Here is a 14,264-nt window from a genome sequence, read left to right as displayed (position 1 = left end):
TCCTCAGGTGCATTCAGTTCCATCTGCTGAGTTGAAGGGGTGATTGAAAGAAAGCAAAACACAAAATGAAATCATATGTTTCTGCCAGAAATTCATCCTGTAAAAATATGTTATCTATATGTATTTATGTATTTTGGCAGCGCCTCAGCACCAGCTGAGGATGATGTTTACTGGAGGAGAAGATGCCCTTTGCACTGGGGAGCAGGGTTTGGAGCCACTAAGTACACAGCAGTCCTGGGCCAGACATTTGTGCTTAGCCCAGTGTCCTGGGGTTACTGGGTACAGTGCAAACCGATAGGTCTGGCAAGAAGTGTTTTGAGGGAGGCTGACCACACACCCAGTGCAGGCACGTGTCAAGGCGAGGGCAAGGACGCAGGGGTTTGCAGAGTACAAGGTTGGTGAGTTCAGAGTAGGTTAGGGTTTGTTGTTTCATTTTAAGCTGGAATGACACAACCCTGAAATGTGAATTGCAAGTATCTCCTTAACCTCTGCTGTTGGAGCTGAAGACACACTGACCAGATACTGGTTATGTTAAACAATTTAGGCATAATAATAATTCCTTACTCTTATATAGTGCTTTTCTGGTCACTCTACTCAAAGAGCTTTACAGGTAATGGGGATCCCCTCCACCACAACCAGTGTGCAGCCCCACCTGGATGATGCGATGGCAGCCATGGTGCACCAGTACGCTCCCCACACACCAGCTCTCAGTTGGGAGGAGAGCAGAGTCATAAAGCCCGTTCATAGATGGGGATTATTAGGAGGCCATGATGGGTAAAGGCCAGCGAGAAATTTGGCCAGGACATTGGGGGTAACACCCCTACTCTTTTCAAGAAACGCTTTGGGATTAGTTGGTTTTATGTCTCTGAAGGACGACACCTTTTTTACAGTATAGTGTTCCCATTGCTATACTGGGGTATTAGGACCCACAGAGGGTGAGCGCTCCCTGCTGGTCTCACTAACACAAAACTAAACCTTAGATTTTCCCAGGAGGTCTCCCATCCAGGTACTGGCCAGCCTCACACGGGGGGCATGTCTACTCAATCTCTGATGAATCTGGAACTGGGGGAGCACTGCATCTACACTGGCTAGGTTAGGCCCCCTGTGGCCCAAGGCATGATTACCTACAAGATGAAGTGCCTTTTCTTTTTTTCCAGCTGATTGCACGACACTCCAAAACATTCATTTTAGTTCAGTTTTCAAAACCAAGACTGAACCCTGGAATGATGCTCTGTTCAGGATCAGGCATCTGCATCTTAGTAAGTGTGAACATTTGGAGCAAGCAGCCTCAGTGCTCCCTAGATCTTGTTCTTGACCCATTTGTAATCTGCTAATTCCAGTTTATAGAGAAATCCCACTTATTAGCATGATTATCCATGCATTTTTGAGGGCTTTAGTGCTGTTACAGCGGATTTTCCTGATCTTGTAGGCACAAGTGGTTGTATGATCTTGTGCCAAAACTTCAATGAAAGTGTGGAGAGACTCTCACGTCTAGACGGAGACTCTTCCATCAGAGACTCGCGTCTGTCTCAACTTGACGAGGACTCTTACTCATCCTCAGATACGCTGTTTATTTGCAAGAGTGAGCAGTGAGATACACCGCTCCAACGACAAGCACAAAGAACACCAAGAAATGGTGAACTGCAGTTCAATTTCATCATTTAGAAATTTTGCTCCTGCCATGAGAATATAATTCTTCCCTCACATCCTGTATGAAATATTATTATTAAGAAAAGTGGAGAAGAGACAATTGATATTTCATCTTGATAAGCAGATGTGATTACAGGCTGGCTCAGATTCTGTTGAAAAAGTCATTTTTACGCTGTGATGTAACTATGAAAGCATTATTTCTTAAGGGAAATCCAGGCCAGCAAAGTCTGTAATAGTTAGATGAGCTATCAGGAGTTGAGACTGAGGGTTGAGATCACTGAGATTTCTTAGATCTGCAGGATTTGACAGACTCTTCTTTTGATTATTGTTTGTTATTTAAGTGTAGATCTTTCTCACCAGAATTTCCTATTTAAATGAATGAGGAAATGCCATGGGTATCTTGAGATCGTTTAGGAGGCACTCTGTTCATTTGCAATCTGACACTATAGAATCTGAGTATATCATTATTGTTGATCTACCTAATCAATAAAATCTAGATTGGCTTGGCAGATTGGTTTTGAAAATCAGGAGACATTTAAATGCTTATCATTGTATTCTTTGGGCATTTTGTGGCTGATTTTCACTAGCTGAATTTTGTTTTGATGTCTCAATATCAGTTGAAAATAACGAAAATAAAAATGTGCTTTTGTTTCTGTTCAAATGAACAAAATTAAGGTTCAAGAGAAAGATTCCACATATGGATAAATGTGATCTACCAGATACAACCATAAAACATACTGTGTTTAATTTAATTAAATCCTTTATTTCAGATTAACCAGATTAGTCAACTGATGAAAAAACTCTCAGTTACATTTATTACCTGGCCAAGATGACTCATAGCTTAATAGCAAAAATATATATTTGCATACCACTTTACTTTACACTAAAGATGAACAGGATACAGGTACCAGCAAAACTACACAAAACCCTACAGCTTTAGTCCTACATCTGCATAACTTTCTGCCCACATTTTTTCCTGTTTGGGCTCCTTCTTTAGCTTAAAATCAATTAATTGGATTTAATTATTTGCTGATCTGATTTGACAGAGACATGTAATTGACATTACAGTGGCAGTTATGTATCCCATCCCAGGCAGGAGTTAAGGATGGAGAATCCTGCAGCTCCTCTGTGAGTCTTGTGCACCTGACAGCGTGCACACCTGAACCTGACTTGAAATATCTCCTAGTTCACAAGCTTTTCAAATTGAGCTATAAAATCAAAAAGAATCACTTTGAAAGGAGACCCTCATGCAGACTCGGTATATCAGCTTCCCTGTTTACTTGACTGCAGTGATCTCTCCCTCTCTCGGTCTTTGTGTCTCTGAATGCGCAGGGTGCTGCGGTCCAGACCGGTCCCGGGACACTCACCCATAGTGGGTCCAGCCCACTGAGGCTACAGAAGGCATCCATCCACACTCCGGTTGCTCCTTTCCTCTCCCGCGCGGCTCAGCAGTAAATCCTCTTCAGGCAGCGCAGTGCAGCGGCGTGTCTGTCCGGGTGTCTGTGTGTTGCTCAGGTTCAGTCTGCTCCAGCTCTCCAGCTCCTGCTGCAGTCCTCTTCTCTCTGAGAATAAATCCGTCAGACAGTGCTGTTTATGACTGCAGCCCTGCCAGCTTGGATCACCCCACTAGGTGGGTGGAAAGATCTGCTCTCTCTCTCTCCCCCCCCCCTCTCTCTCCTCCTTCTCTCTCTCCCTCTCCCTTCAGCGTCTGTGTCCTTCACTCTTTCTCACACACGCTCTCTCTTCTCTCCTCCCTCTTTCTCTACCTCTCTGTCTCTTTTCTCTCTCTCCCCCCTGACTCCTTCGTTGTGCTTCTTCAGTCACTTGTGACAGACCCGACTGTAGGGGAAACAACACATCACAACAGACAACAGAAACTCCCCTAAAGAAGTTCATAACCCACTGGTTCCCCCAAAACACTCCCTTCTCAGAATGCCAGCTCCTTTTCTCTGCCTCTTTCACATGACTGCAGGACTGCGCTGAAATAATTATTCACTACAGTGTGAGAAGTCTCTCAGAGAGGATGTTTTGGTTCTACAGAGAGGGTTTGACAGCTTGATAATGTGGGACAGGCCATAATACAGTTAATAATGAAAGCAAATATTGGAAATATTGTCGATTGCATTGTTCCAACAAGGCACTGGCATTTTAGCGCTACAAATCTCAATATATGCTTCCACGGTGGTGCATTGTAAGTATTGAAGATGCAAAATGTCCCAGAACGCCACAGGGAATTTATGCCCAGCAACCAAAGATTAAATCATATTGAAACAATCAGGTTGTGAGCTGGATCCCGCATGAGTTGTTGCTCTTTGTGGCTAGGGAGTGTGAAGATCATAAAGCTGTGTAATGATGGCCTCACGCCCGAGAGCCCCGGAGCGCGGCTGAGACACTGAGCTCGGGCCTGCCTGTGATGCTGCACTGTGCCGATGTCACTGGCGCTGCCGTGCGGAATGCAGCAAGTCTGTGATTTGTCTTTTGCGGAGCAATGGCTTGTGGGCTTGTGTGTTGGGGGGCTGCTTCTGGGAAATTAGCAAAAGATAACGTCAGGTCAGTGCTGGGTCAGCACAGAGGCTGCGGAGTACTGCCGTTCCCGGATTCCTCCGATTTCCAGACAAAATAAATGTTCACTTATTATTTAACACAACAGTTGTTGTAATGAATAACCAGGCATTCACTGAATCGAGAGAAATAAGGCGGGAGTAATAACAGAGTACCTTGTGTCTTGCTGCAGGTACACAGGCGTGTTATTGGGGTGCTCCACACCTGGCGCCCCGCTGCGTGTTCCAGGGCTGTCCCGTCTGTGTTGAATTGTGTATCGTGCAATCTAACGTATCACTGACGATACCTGCTCAGCCGTTTGTGCCAGGGTTAGAGCTGCTCTCAATATCGGGACAGGTTCCCTTTTGCTGGGAGTCTCCAGACGCTCCAGGGCCCAGAGCAGGCAGAAGCGCAGGGAGAAATTGACGGGAATCGTGGAAAACATGACGCTGCCCAGCAATTGCAAAGGAAAACATGGAAAACAAACTGCAGGATGACAAAAATTTTACCACGGAAAAGTCACATAACAAAGAAAAGGGGGACTGGTATTTTAATAGGGAAAAAAGAGAATCTGGTCTTTTATGGGATTCCTTTCGTTCTGTTGTTTGTTTCTTTTTTGGCTTCCCCACCTTGGGCAGAAGCCTTATTGGACTTCTGCAAGCTAGATTCCGGGCGGAGACTCAGGCTTCCTCCTACAAAAACAGGAGTGTTGAGCGGAGCCTAGTGGTGCCTAGCTCTGGCCTTCCTCCTGGCGCCATGTGCTCAGAGGGCACCTCTGCCACCCCACGGGTATTTACAGTGCAGGCAGGGACTAGGTCACCTGTAGTCTGACAAGCTGTGTAGGAGCTGGACACCAGGGCTGGTCATCTGTGTCTTGCTGCAGGCAAACAGACACGTTATTGGGGTGCCCCGCACTTTCTGATAAATTCAGACCTCTGGCAGGGTGCAAGGGTCAGCTGAAGACGCTGCCCATGTTCAAAACGGAGGCGCCTCGCACTGATGCGGTCCAGCCCCCCGCAGACATGATCCCAGAGGGTAAGAAACCAAACCAGCTGAAGAAGTCAACCAGACCGCCCCCTGGAAAGGGCTCTGTTGATGGGCTGAACGAGCACTGGGAGCTTACTGAGAGCTACAGTGCACAACCTTGAAGGGGAAACGGAGCAGAAACATTCACGCTGGCTGCTGTCACTTTAAAAAGATAACTTGTGTCCAGAGAATCTGCTGTAAGGGTAACTCAGGATCCCCCTGTAGAGCCTGAAGCAGAGACAAGAAAGTAAACAGCCATGTTTGACAGACTCGGTCATTCGCCTTTAGACTTCAGCATCTGTTTAGCTAGTCAAGAGGATTCGATTACAGCTTCTGTACGTTACAGAGAAATGATATATTTAGCTGTCAGGAGAATTCCCCCAAAACACAACACAAGATTATGAGGGCTGGTATATTACATATACAATATATCAAGAACACAGTTATAACAACAGCACTGCTCCCTAGAAAATGCTACTTTGAGTAAGAAAATAGGTCTGTTGTGTCCGCTGTTAGAGCGATTAAGGGGATAAATTTCCCTTAACTCTTTATGTACCCTTATGCTTGTACCTGTATTCATTTCTTTATGCATGTCTACAATAGAGGATGCAAACACAATCAGAAGATATTTCGTAAATAGCTATGGCTGAAGACTAGATAAGATACTGTGTAAAACTATACGTAATTATGTTTATATTAATTATCTAAGTATTTTCTCTGTCCGCAGACCAGACGTTACGAAAGACCACAAGAATTTGCTTCACAAGAGTGGAGGTCATTCCGCCCATCTAGTCCATTTGGCAGTTAGTAGCTAATTGATCTGAGGATCTCACTCAGCTGGTTCTTGAAAGAAGCCGGGCTGTGCTTTAACAGCATGGCTGGGTAGCTTGTTCCACGCTCCCACTTCCTGCTGTGTAAAGACTTGCCTCCTGTTGTCAGGCTTAAATGCACTTTAAGTGTCACACCAGCAGAAAACCCCACAATCTGGCCCAGTCAGAAGGGTCAAAGCACACGTACCTGTACAGTTAGTGGCACCTGAGACGTGGCGTTGTGAAAGCAGAAACACCTGCCAGGAAGGCAGACACTTTTATCTGTTAGTGGTCACTTTAAATCCAGGATTAAATGAAAAGCTTCTGAGCAGCAGCTCCCGAGCCTCATTATGTCTGGCCCTAAGTGCTGCAACAAGACGGAGTTTGGTGAAGGAAATCATTTGAAACCTCTCCTGCTCTCCCCCCCCGAGTCACGATAACCGCTGGCACTGGCACAGCCCTGGCAAAAACAAGGCTGCCACAATTGGGGGCCACCAGCTCTATATAATAGCAGAGCCTCTTTTTATTTACTTTTGTAAATTGCTCAAAATTGATACTTAGGAACTGGATGCGTACACACAGTACGGGGGCACGTGTCTGTGTTTAGCAACCGCGCTGGGTTGGGAAACGGAGCAGGTTGTGTAAGCACCTCCGAGGGCAGGTCTGCCTTGCTGTCTGCTGGGATCTTTTGCTGAAGTAGTTTTCTTGCTTTTCACCAGCGGTCTTTGCTGACGGACCTTTCCCACCAAGCCACAGGAGCTGCTGTAGGCAGGATACACCCTGGATGGGACGCCAGTCTATCGCAGGGCAGACTGACACAAACACAGACGCTCACACGCTCACACGCTCACACCGGGGCCAATTTTACCCAGAAGCCAGTCGACTTGCCAGCATGTCTTTGGACTGTGGGAAGAAAGTGGAGCACCTGGTGGAGCCCATGCCAGCACAGGGAGAACTGGCAACTCCGCGCTGACAGCTACCCCAGGTCCAGAATGGATCCCAGGGCCCCAGCTCTGCAAGGCAGCCGTGCTGACCACTGTGTCGCCTTGTCTCCCGGCTGTGTAGTCATCTGCATCGATTTCAGTCAGCAGCTGAGCTCTACAGGAAAGTAAAACACACCATTCTTGACTCATAGAAATACCTGCGTGGTTTGTGCCCTTCTCACCTCTGGCGACAATCTCAGTCGCTCCCAGCTCAGTTACTCTGCTAGGTGTTGCGGAACCTGGTTTACCAGACTCTGGTGGGGGAATGAAACATCTGGTTGATGCCTTCATAAACCATGCTCCTACCTCAGCATAAAGCCGCGGTTTAAGTCAGATAATAGCTCTGTGTTTCATAAAACAGGAGGGCAAACCCTTCGCAAAAAAAAAAACAACAACAACAACGCAGGGACCTGTTTACGCCAGAGGGAAAAGGAGAAAACGTTTGTGTCACAATGAAAAGCCTGGATCGTGGCCACTCTGGCTGTGGCTGGCTGGGCCCAGGGCTGGCAGCTACTTCAAACAGGGGGGCCGGAGCCCCAGCCAGCCACACTGGGGGAGTCGCAGCAGAGCAGCGGTTAACCAGCCCTGGTCACCTACACTTCCTCTGGCCTCGCAAAGGAGGAAAAACAGTCTAGTCAAAATAATGTAGTCATTTTGGGAACATACACACAAGCTGGGGATAAATATAGTAACGAAAGTGAGCAGCAGGGCCAAAATCGTTAGAAAGAGAAAAAAAAATGGTGCTGTATTATATGCTTTAAAACAAACAGCCTGAGCGGTGCGGCTTTGGGATCCCTGAAGCCAATTGTAAAGTGGATTCAGATGTGTCAGCCCCCTCAGGGTAACAGAAACGCTCTGTCTCTGTCTCCCTTTTTCTGTCTTCCTCCTTTTGGTCCCTCTTCTGTCCGCTTCCGATCTCCGAAGCTAAGCAGCGCTGGCCCTTGGTTAGTCCTGGGATGAGTGGCCTCCAGGAATTGCAGGCCAGGTTGCTGCTGTGGAGGTCCAGTTCTCCCCCTTCTGTCTCCGTTAGAAAAGACACAGCTGCTGTGCTCTGGAAGCCTTTTCAATGCGGCTCCTACTATTCTGTTTAACCAAAGTATGACATATCATTGCAAAAGAATGAGAAACCCGAGTGAAGACCAAGGCAAAGAACAGCAACACAGGGAAATCCTGTGTATAAAAGCATGAAAAACTATCATTCGCGACGAATGGCCAGTTCTGAAATAACACTGAGTGAAAATATGGGGAGAAGAAAGATAGACCACAAACTGTCTGTGGCAGACATCCTTAGGGAACCTCTGCATTTTTCCTCTTTTGATCTCAGAGTTTGATTACAAAGAGGCAGTGTCTTACACAATAGGGGAATGAGAGAAACACACCAGTTGTTTACCTGCGACGACCTGCGTTTTGTGAAAGACCTGTGATTATTTATGATCAAGGCTGAAGCGTGCTAATTGCAGGATATCTGTGTCGCTGCGGTCTCCGTTCACCGAGCCGCCAGGGCAGGGTTACCGCACAGTAATTGCCGTTTGGTTTTCTTTTTTCTTCGTGATGTTAAGTTTACATCTGAATTTTGCTGTTGGGTTTCATTGTCTCCGACTCTAAGCTGGTCCTGGAATGTAGGCTGACCTGAATTAACCTGGGCTGTTTCGGCAGGAGACCTGGCCAAGTGATCTGGGTTGGACTTTCCTCTCCACCCTGAACATGGGCTGGCTCTGACTCTGAGCCAGAGTGGGACGATCAAGTACGGAATAAGGTAACACAGGGTAGCAGCTGGAGCTCTGGAGCAGGCACTCGTAACCGGAGGCCTGTGGGTTTTAAGTCCAATGTGGACACTGCTGTTGGACTTTTGAGCCAGTGCACACAGCTGTAAAATAGATCACCAGCATCTCTGGGGTCAACACAGCTATGGAACCATGTCCCATCCTGGAGGGTTCCATGTCCACTCAGCTGTACACGGGCCGTACCAAGAGCAGAACCAGCCTCCCACCTGCTTTGGGCTCGCACCGGTCCCACCTGGAGCTCGGAATGAACGTCGCAAACACATTTCAGGACGCAACGTCAGCCCAGAGCCAAACCCAACCCAAACCAGAGGAGACAAATGCAAGCTGTGTGGAAGTGCATTTAAAACCATCAACAGGTGGAGGCGCGTCTTGACCCAAAGGATTGTGGGAGTTGGGAGTGTGGCACAAGCTACCCAGCCATGCCGGTGAAGAAGACGATACCCTGGCTTCAGGTAACACCTGGATGAGATCTTCGGGTCAGCTACTAACTACCAAACAGGTTATGTAGGCCTAAAGGCCTCCTCTTGTCTGTAACCTTTCTAATTATTATTATCTCTAGGTCACATCTGTTCATTTTAATATGGTTTACATTCCCATCTCTTTTCACTGGTTTTACTTCACAGCTTGAAGAAACAAAACAGGTGCTGTATATATGGATTCCCATTCAAAGATCCATCCGTCCGTCCGTCTGCGCACGGTTGCGTTTTCCCACCACATCCAGTTTGATAAAGTGACGTTTTTCCAAGGGGGAGTTGAGAAGCTGCATCAGAAACACAGAGCTGGGCAGGACGGCAGGTAACTCCCTCTCCGCCAACCCTGCCACTGCAGTACAGCGCACCAACCGGGCTGAGAATCACCGCCAGGAATCGGGACAGACTGCTCGTTTAGATATCTGTAAAGAGGCGATAATTACCTTTTCGCAGACAGTGAGATATTTATTTTTTGTATCTAAATACCCTAAATAGGCTCCTCAGCCCTAATGCTTTACTGGAATGTCGGGGGGATGCTGCGTTGGCATTATCCCTTGTCGGATTGCTCCCTCATTATAGTCTTTTGCACAGTTTATGGGGCAGACAGCTATCTGTTCAGGCATCCCGAGAAGTTCTGCAAATGTGAGGCATGGAAATTCCCATTATAAATGTTAGCTGCTGACTTGAGTATACAACCATTGTGTGCAGAAGGCAGTGCAATATCTTCTTGTATTCTCTTGGGGTAGTGGTAGGGGCCTTGGGTGCTCCAGTGCAGATATCCATGCTACATTTTTGACCTCCAGCCTACCCACTGGAATCCATGCACCCCAGTATTGCTGCGGTTAACATCGGATAAGCTCTTCACCTGGGAGGCTCTTAGACCTTGTTTAAACCTCTTGAACCTGTTTTCATGGCAAAGTTCGCAAAGCACATTAACTTGACCAAATTAATCAGTAATTAATAAATCTAATCTGCAAACCTCTAAGTAACGGGTAATAGCTAAGCTTGTGACGGGGGCTGATCCTGACAAACAGAACAATGGAGCTTTCTGGGCGAGAACACCAAGGTGTCAGACTTTAGTCAGCACTTTGACCCAACTTGCACTTGCCCTGTGACAACAGACAGTTCCCCAGCGAACGACGGTTCTGGAATTTGTTGCTGGCAGGAAAGTCGGGACTTGGATTTTTAACTGGGGTCTTCTCCTCCTCTGTGCCCAGCACTGTCCTGTACGATCCTGAAACGTTTCCGCCAGAGGTTTGCCAAGAAGGCTGTTCTATTAAGCCATTGTTAAATTACTTCACACTTCTTAATGGGACACTGTGGCTTTTCGCAAAATGAAATCCAGGCCTCTTCAAAAGCAGAAAAGTCGTGGCATTGCCCTGACCAGGGTCCCCTCGGGGCAAACATCGTTCCTGGAAACTTTACTACAATGGAACACACCTCCTACTCATCCCATCTAGTTCATGTTCCCTGACGTAGATGAGTGGCGTAGTGGCGATATTTATAGAGATCTGTTTATTTATGCACACCGGGATGGTTTTAATTAAACCAGGCTAGCAAAAAATAACTGTGAGGAACACTGAGGGGGAAACTATTAGTGTGACGCAGAGAGCCTCTTCGGGTGGGATTTTGGTGTAAACAGCACCGTCTTCACTTCCTGCAGTCACTTCCTGGCAACAGTTTTGAGACTCCTGTGGAGAAGCTTCTTTTTAGGGGGTTTAAACAGTAAGATAAAAAAAAGTGACAAGCGCAGCATGCCTCGAAAATGAGCTGAACACGAAATTAAGAAAGATCATTTTTCTTGTGTGATTCCCTTTGTTTTTTAAATCTTTACTCTCAGTCTTATTTCCTTGTGTTTTTCACATTTTTTTCATTTATTTACGTGTAGCTCCTGGGTCGTTTGAGATACATGTATGAGAGTGCCCAACAGGGAACATTTCTCACCCATTCAATGCATCTTGGAGCTCTGAGCTGTTGCAATCTGGGGACTGTCCCTGTTATTCTGAACTGCAGGTACAGGAATATTTGGTTCTGCTGAAAGACTGAGTCTCTGACATTTTGAACGTGGACACCCAGAGCAAAATCTCTGATGGTGTGGAGGACTTGCCACCCCTCCCACGAGACGGAGGCTGGGCTTTCAGGGGCCTGCAGGTATAGCTGGGAATATCACCTCCAAACGATGGAGATGACTTTGGTATGTGCTGAACCTGCTTTCCAACTAGCTGAGAACCCCATAGCTGTCTTTTAGGCTGCCTGAGTGATATTGATTTAGTTTATTACATTGGGCAGCGTTTGAAACACACTTTCACAATGCCCTTCAGTTTTTTTAAAGATAAATGCACAATGGTGTGAACATTAATTTAGGTGGCTGCTGCTTTTATCCAAAGAAACTTATATTTGCACAAATGTACACAGGCGGGTATTTTAATGCAAATTGGTTTTCTCAAGGATATCATAGCATATCACCTAGGATTTGAATCCGCAACCTTCTGGTGTAACTGCAGAACCCTAACAAGTGCCCGAGCTCTTCTTTCTTGCTTCAGTGTACCTGTTGAGCAGCGTGCGGTTTTTCTGGGCCCGACCGCTGCGGCGGAGGCCGGGGGACCCCCAGTTGTCCTTCGATGACTGCGCCCCGTTGTTTCCAGCTCTTCTCGCTGGAGTGGCAGCTGGTTCCCATATGGGACGCGGATCATTCCACAAGATCGACGGCCCGGGCTGCGTGCAAACACAACAATTATACGAGATGAAAGTGGCCACTCCCCAAGGCAGTCACACAAACGTTTTCCTATAGAACCCGAGACAAGCCGTGACTTATATCCCAAACATTCCCCCTCAAAGAAATCTGCCAACTCCCTTGGCCAATTAAAACTGGAAATAAGCAGAAAAACAAGAGGGATATTTTTTTTATGTGTTTCTCCTATATTGTGTCAAGATGCACATCACTCAGCACCACAATGCGAAGTGCTCTGATTGACCCACCATTCCAGCGCACAGAGGAAGCTGTTTTAGCAGCTAGGAGCAGTCAGTGCACTGTGACCTCACAGCTTCCGGCGGACAGGAACGGCAGAGTTCCGTGGTAAAACAGCCTCCACGTAATTCCAAAGGCATTAGATGCCATGCAGCCCTGTCTTTGCTCAGGACCCCAGATGCCGATTTCACTAATCATGCTTCCAGCGTGTAGACATTGACTGCCTGGTGCTTACTACGCACAACATAGTGCAGGATAATAGCAATTCAACATGCAAGGAGCTTAAATACAATTAAATACGGCTTCTGTTAGATACATATAGCTTCACGGTTTCAGCCATTTGCCAGGCTGTAGCACTCTGTCCCCGGGCCTGTGAGAGACCGTTGTTTGACGTGTTGTACAGCACAGGAAAGTGGGAAGAGCCGTGTGCAGATGACAGAGCCCAGCTGGTTTGTTTCCATTCGCATCCCTTTTTGTCTGGCCAGTGCATAGCACACGACGGTGTCCTCGCTGCTGGTGGACAGAATGTTGGACAGAATGTTGGGTCGTGCATGAGTCTGTCCGACACTGTCCTGGTTGACAGAGCAGCCCAATGCACCGACCCCCAATCCGAGAAGTCTGCTGCAGAAGCACCCTTGGCTTTTCCAGCTGCTGTCCGCTCCAGTGGGGGTTTGTGTCTTCCCAAGAGCAACCAGGCTTGTGCAGGTATGTGACTGCGGTTCTGTTACAGCCAAGGAGCTCTCTTGAGATATGAGATGGGTAGTTGCGGAGATGCCGCTGTAGTGGCTGCCGAGGTAGGTGCAGAGGTGCCACTGAGTGGCTGTCTTGATCGTACTGTATTGCCCGTGACTGTGCTCCTGCTGCCTAGAGGTGTAATCCTGTGGATGTGGTGTAGACCATTGATGTGGGCCTGCTTTGACATCCTGGCTCTCCAGAGCGAGGCGAGACAGTGAGAACTTCACTCTGGTCATGGCAGCCAGCCACACAAGTCACAGCAGGCATCCTGGGCGTAAACAAGCCGATGTGAAGCAACACAAGAGGCACCTCTGAAAATGATGATAGAGGGTTTAATTTCACTTTTCTTTGTCACGTGTGTAATTTCTTAAGCGGCTCGTTGAGAAATTGCATGGAATTCCTCGGTCTGATTTGTCTCGACCTGAAACCCATTTCCTGCACCTGCAGCTCCCCATAAACATATGCATGCTTACACACACGGCACATGCAAAAAAATATACACTTATACTCTTTCTAATTAAACGTTGCAATGAGGCACACAGACAGACTAGAGGTTTAATTGCTTTTAAATCCGGCTGATAACCACCAAACTACCATCCAATATGAGCAGCTCACTCATTTTGTGGGATGAAAGGGGTCCATAAGGTCACACCTAACTGTATTTGCAAAGGCATAAAATATATTTAGGAGTATAAACACTTAAACAAGCTCACTTAGAACATTTAGAAAGGAATATTTTCACTGCTTGGATTTCTAGCTCCCTGGTTGTAGAGACTGTCAGAAAGGCTTAGCTGCCATCAGGAGCCTGCAGCTTGGACCAAAAGCATCACATAAGTCCTGTACATGAAAAGACAAAGGACATGAATGATAAAGGTGGGCAATATTTGTCATATCTCACTTGCGTTCAGTTGTTGTGAGTGTGGTACCTGTGTGCTTGGAAAGCAAAGATGTCCTCACACAGGTGGTTAATGCACAGCACATTGATGATGGGGTTGAGAGGGGATGATATTTAAATCCCACAATGGAATTAAGGGGAAATTGAGGAGGACAAGATTGTAAAAGGCCAGAGGGGAGTGTGGCCAGGACATTGGGTTAATGGCCACCATAGTATCACAAATTGTACCTTCTCCCGTGACATATTAGCCAGGATTAGGCTGTTAATCCTGATACATCTGTTTTTACCTCTATTTTGGATTCATGTTGATAATGTATGTTTTACAGTACAGAATGTAGCATTTTAATTTTTCTTTGTAGAGAAGAACAAATTCCATCAGTGACAAAGAACACAAGGGGGAGAT

At 46.9% G+C, this 14,264-nt stretch overlaps 1 protein-coding gene across 1 annotated transcript in view; it reads right to left on the bottom strand.

Annotated features, from left to right (window-relative positions):
- Window positions 1–3,639, bottom strand: part of LOC102689888 (multidrug resistance-associated protein 1-like) — a 30,049-nt gene extending 26,410 nt beyond the window's left edge. The window contains exon 1 of the mRNA XM_006637178.3: window positions 3,018–3,639. Coding sequence (XP_006637241.2) covers window positions 3,018–3,059 — 42 coding nt within the window. The 5' untranslated portion in view covers window positions 3,060–3,639. The remainder of the gene's footprint in view (window positions 1–3,017) is intronic.
- Between the last annotated feature and the right edge of the window lie 10,625 nt (window positions 3,640–14,264).

Source organism: Lepisosteus oculatus, chromosome 19 (assembly GCF_040954835.1).
Source record: "Lepisosteus oculatus isolate fLepOcu1 chromosome 19, fLepOcu1.hap2, whole genome shotgun sequence".
Classification (NCBI taxonomy): domain Eukaryota; kingdom Metazoa; phylum Chordata; class Actinopteri; order Semionotiformes; family Lepisosteidae; genus Lepisosteus; species Lepisosteus oculatus.
The sequence above is the reverse complement of the archived record's forward strand: the minus strand, read 5'-3'. Positions and strand labels throughout refer to the sequence as shown.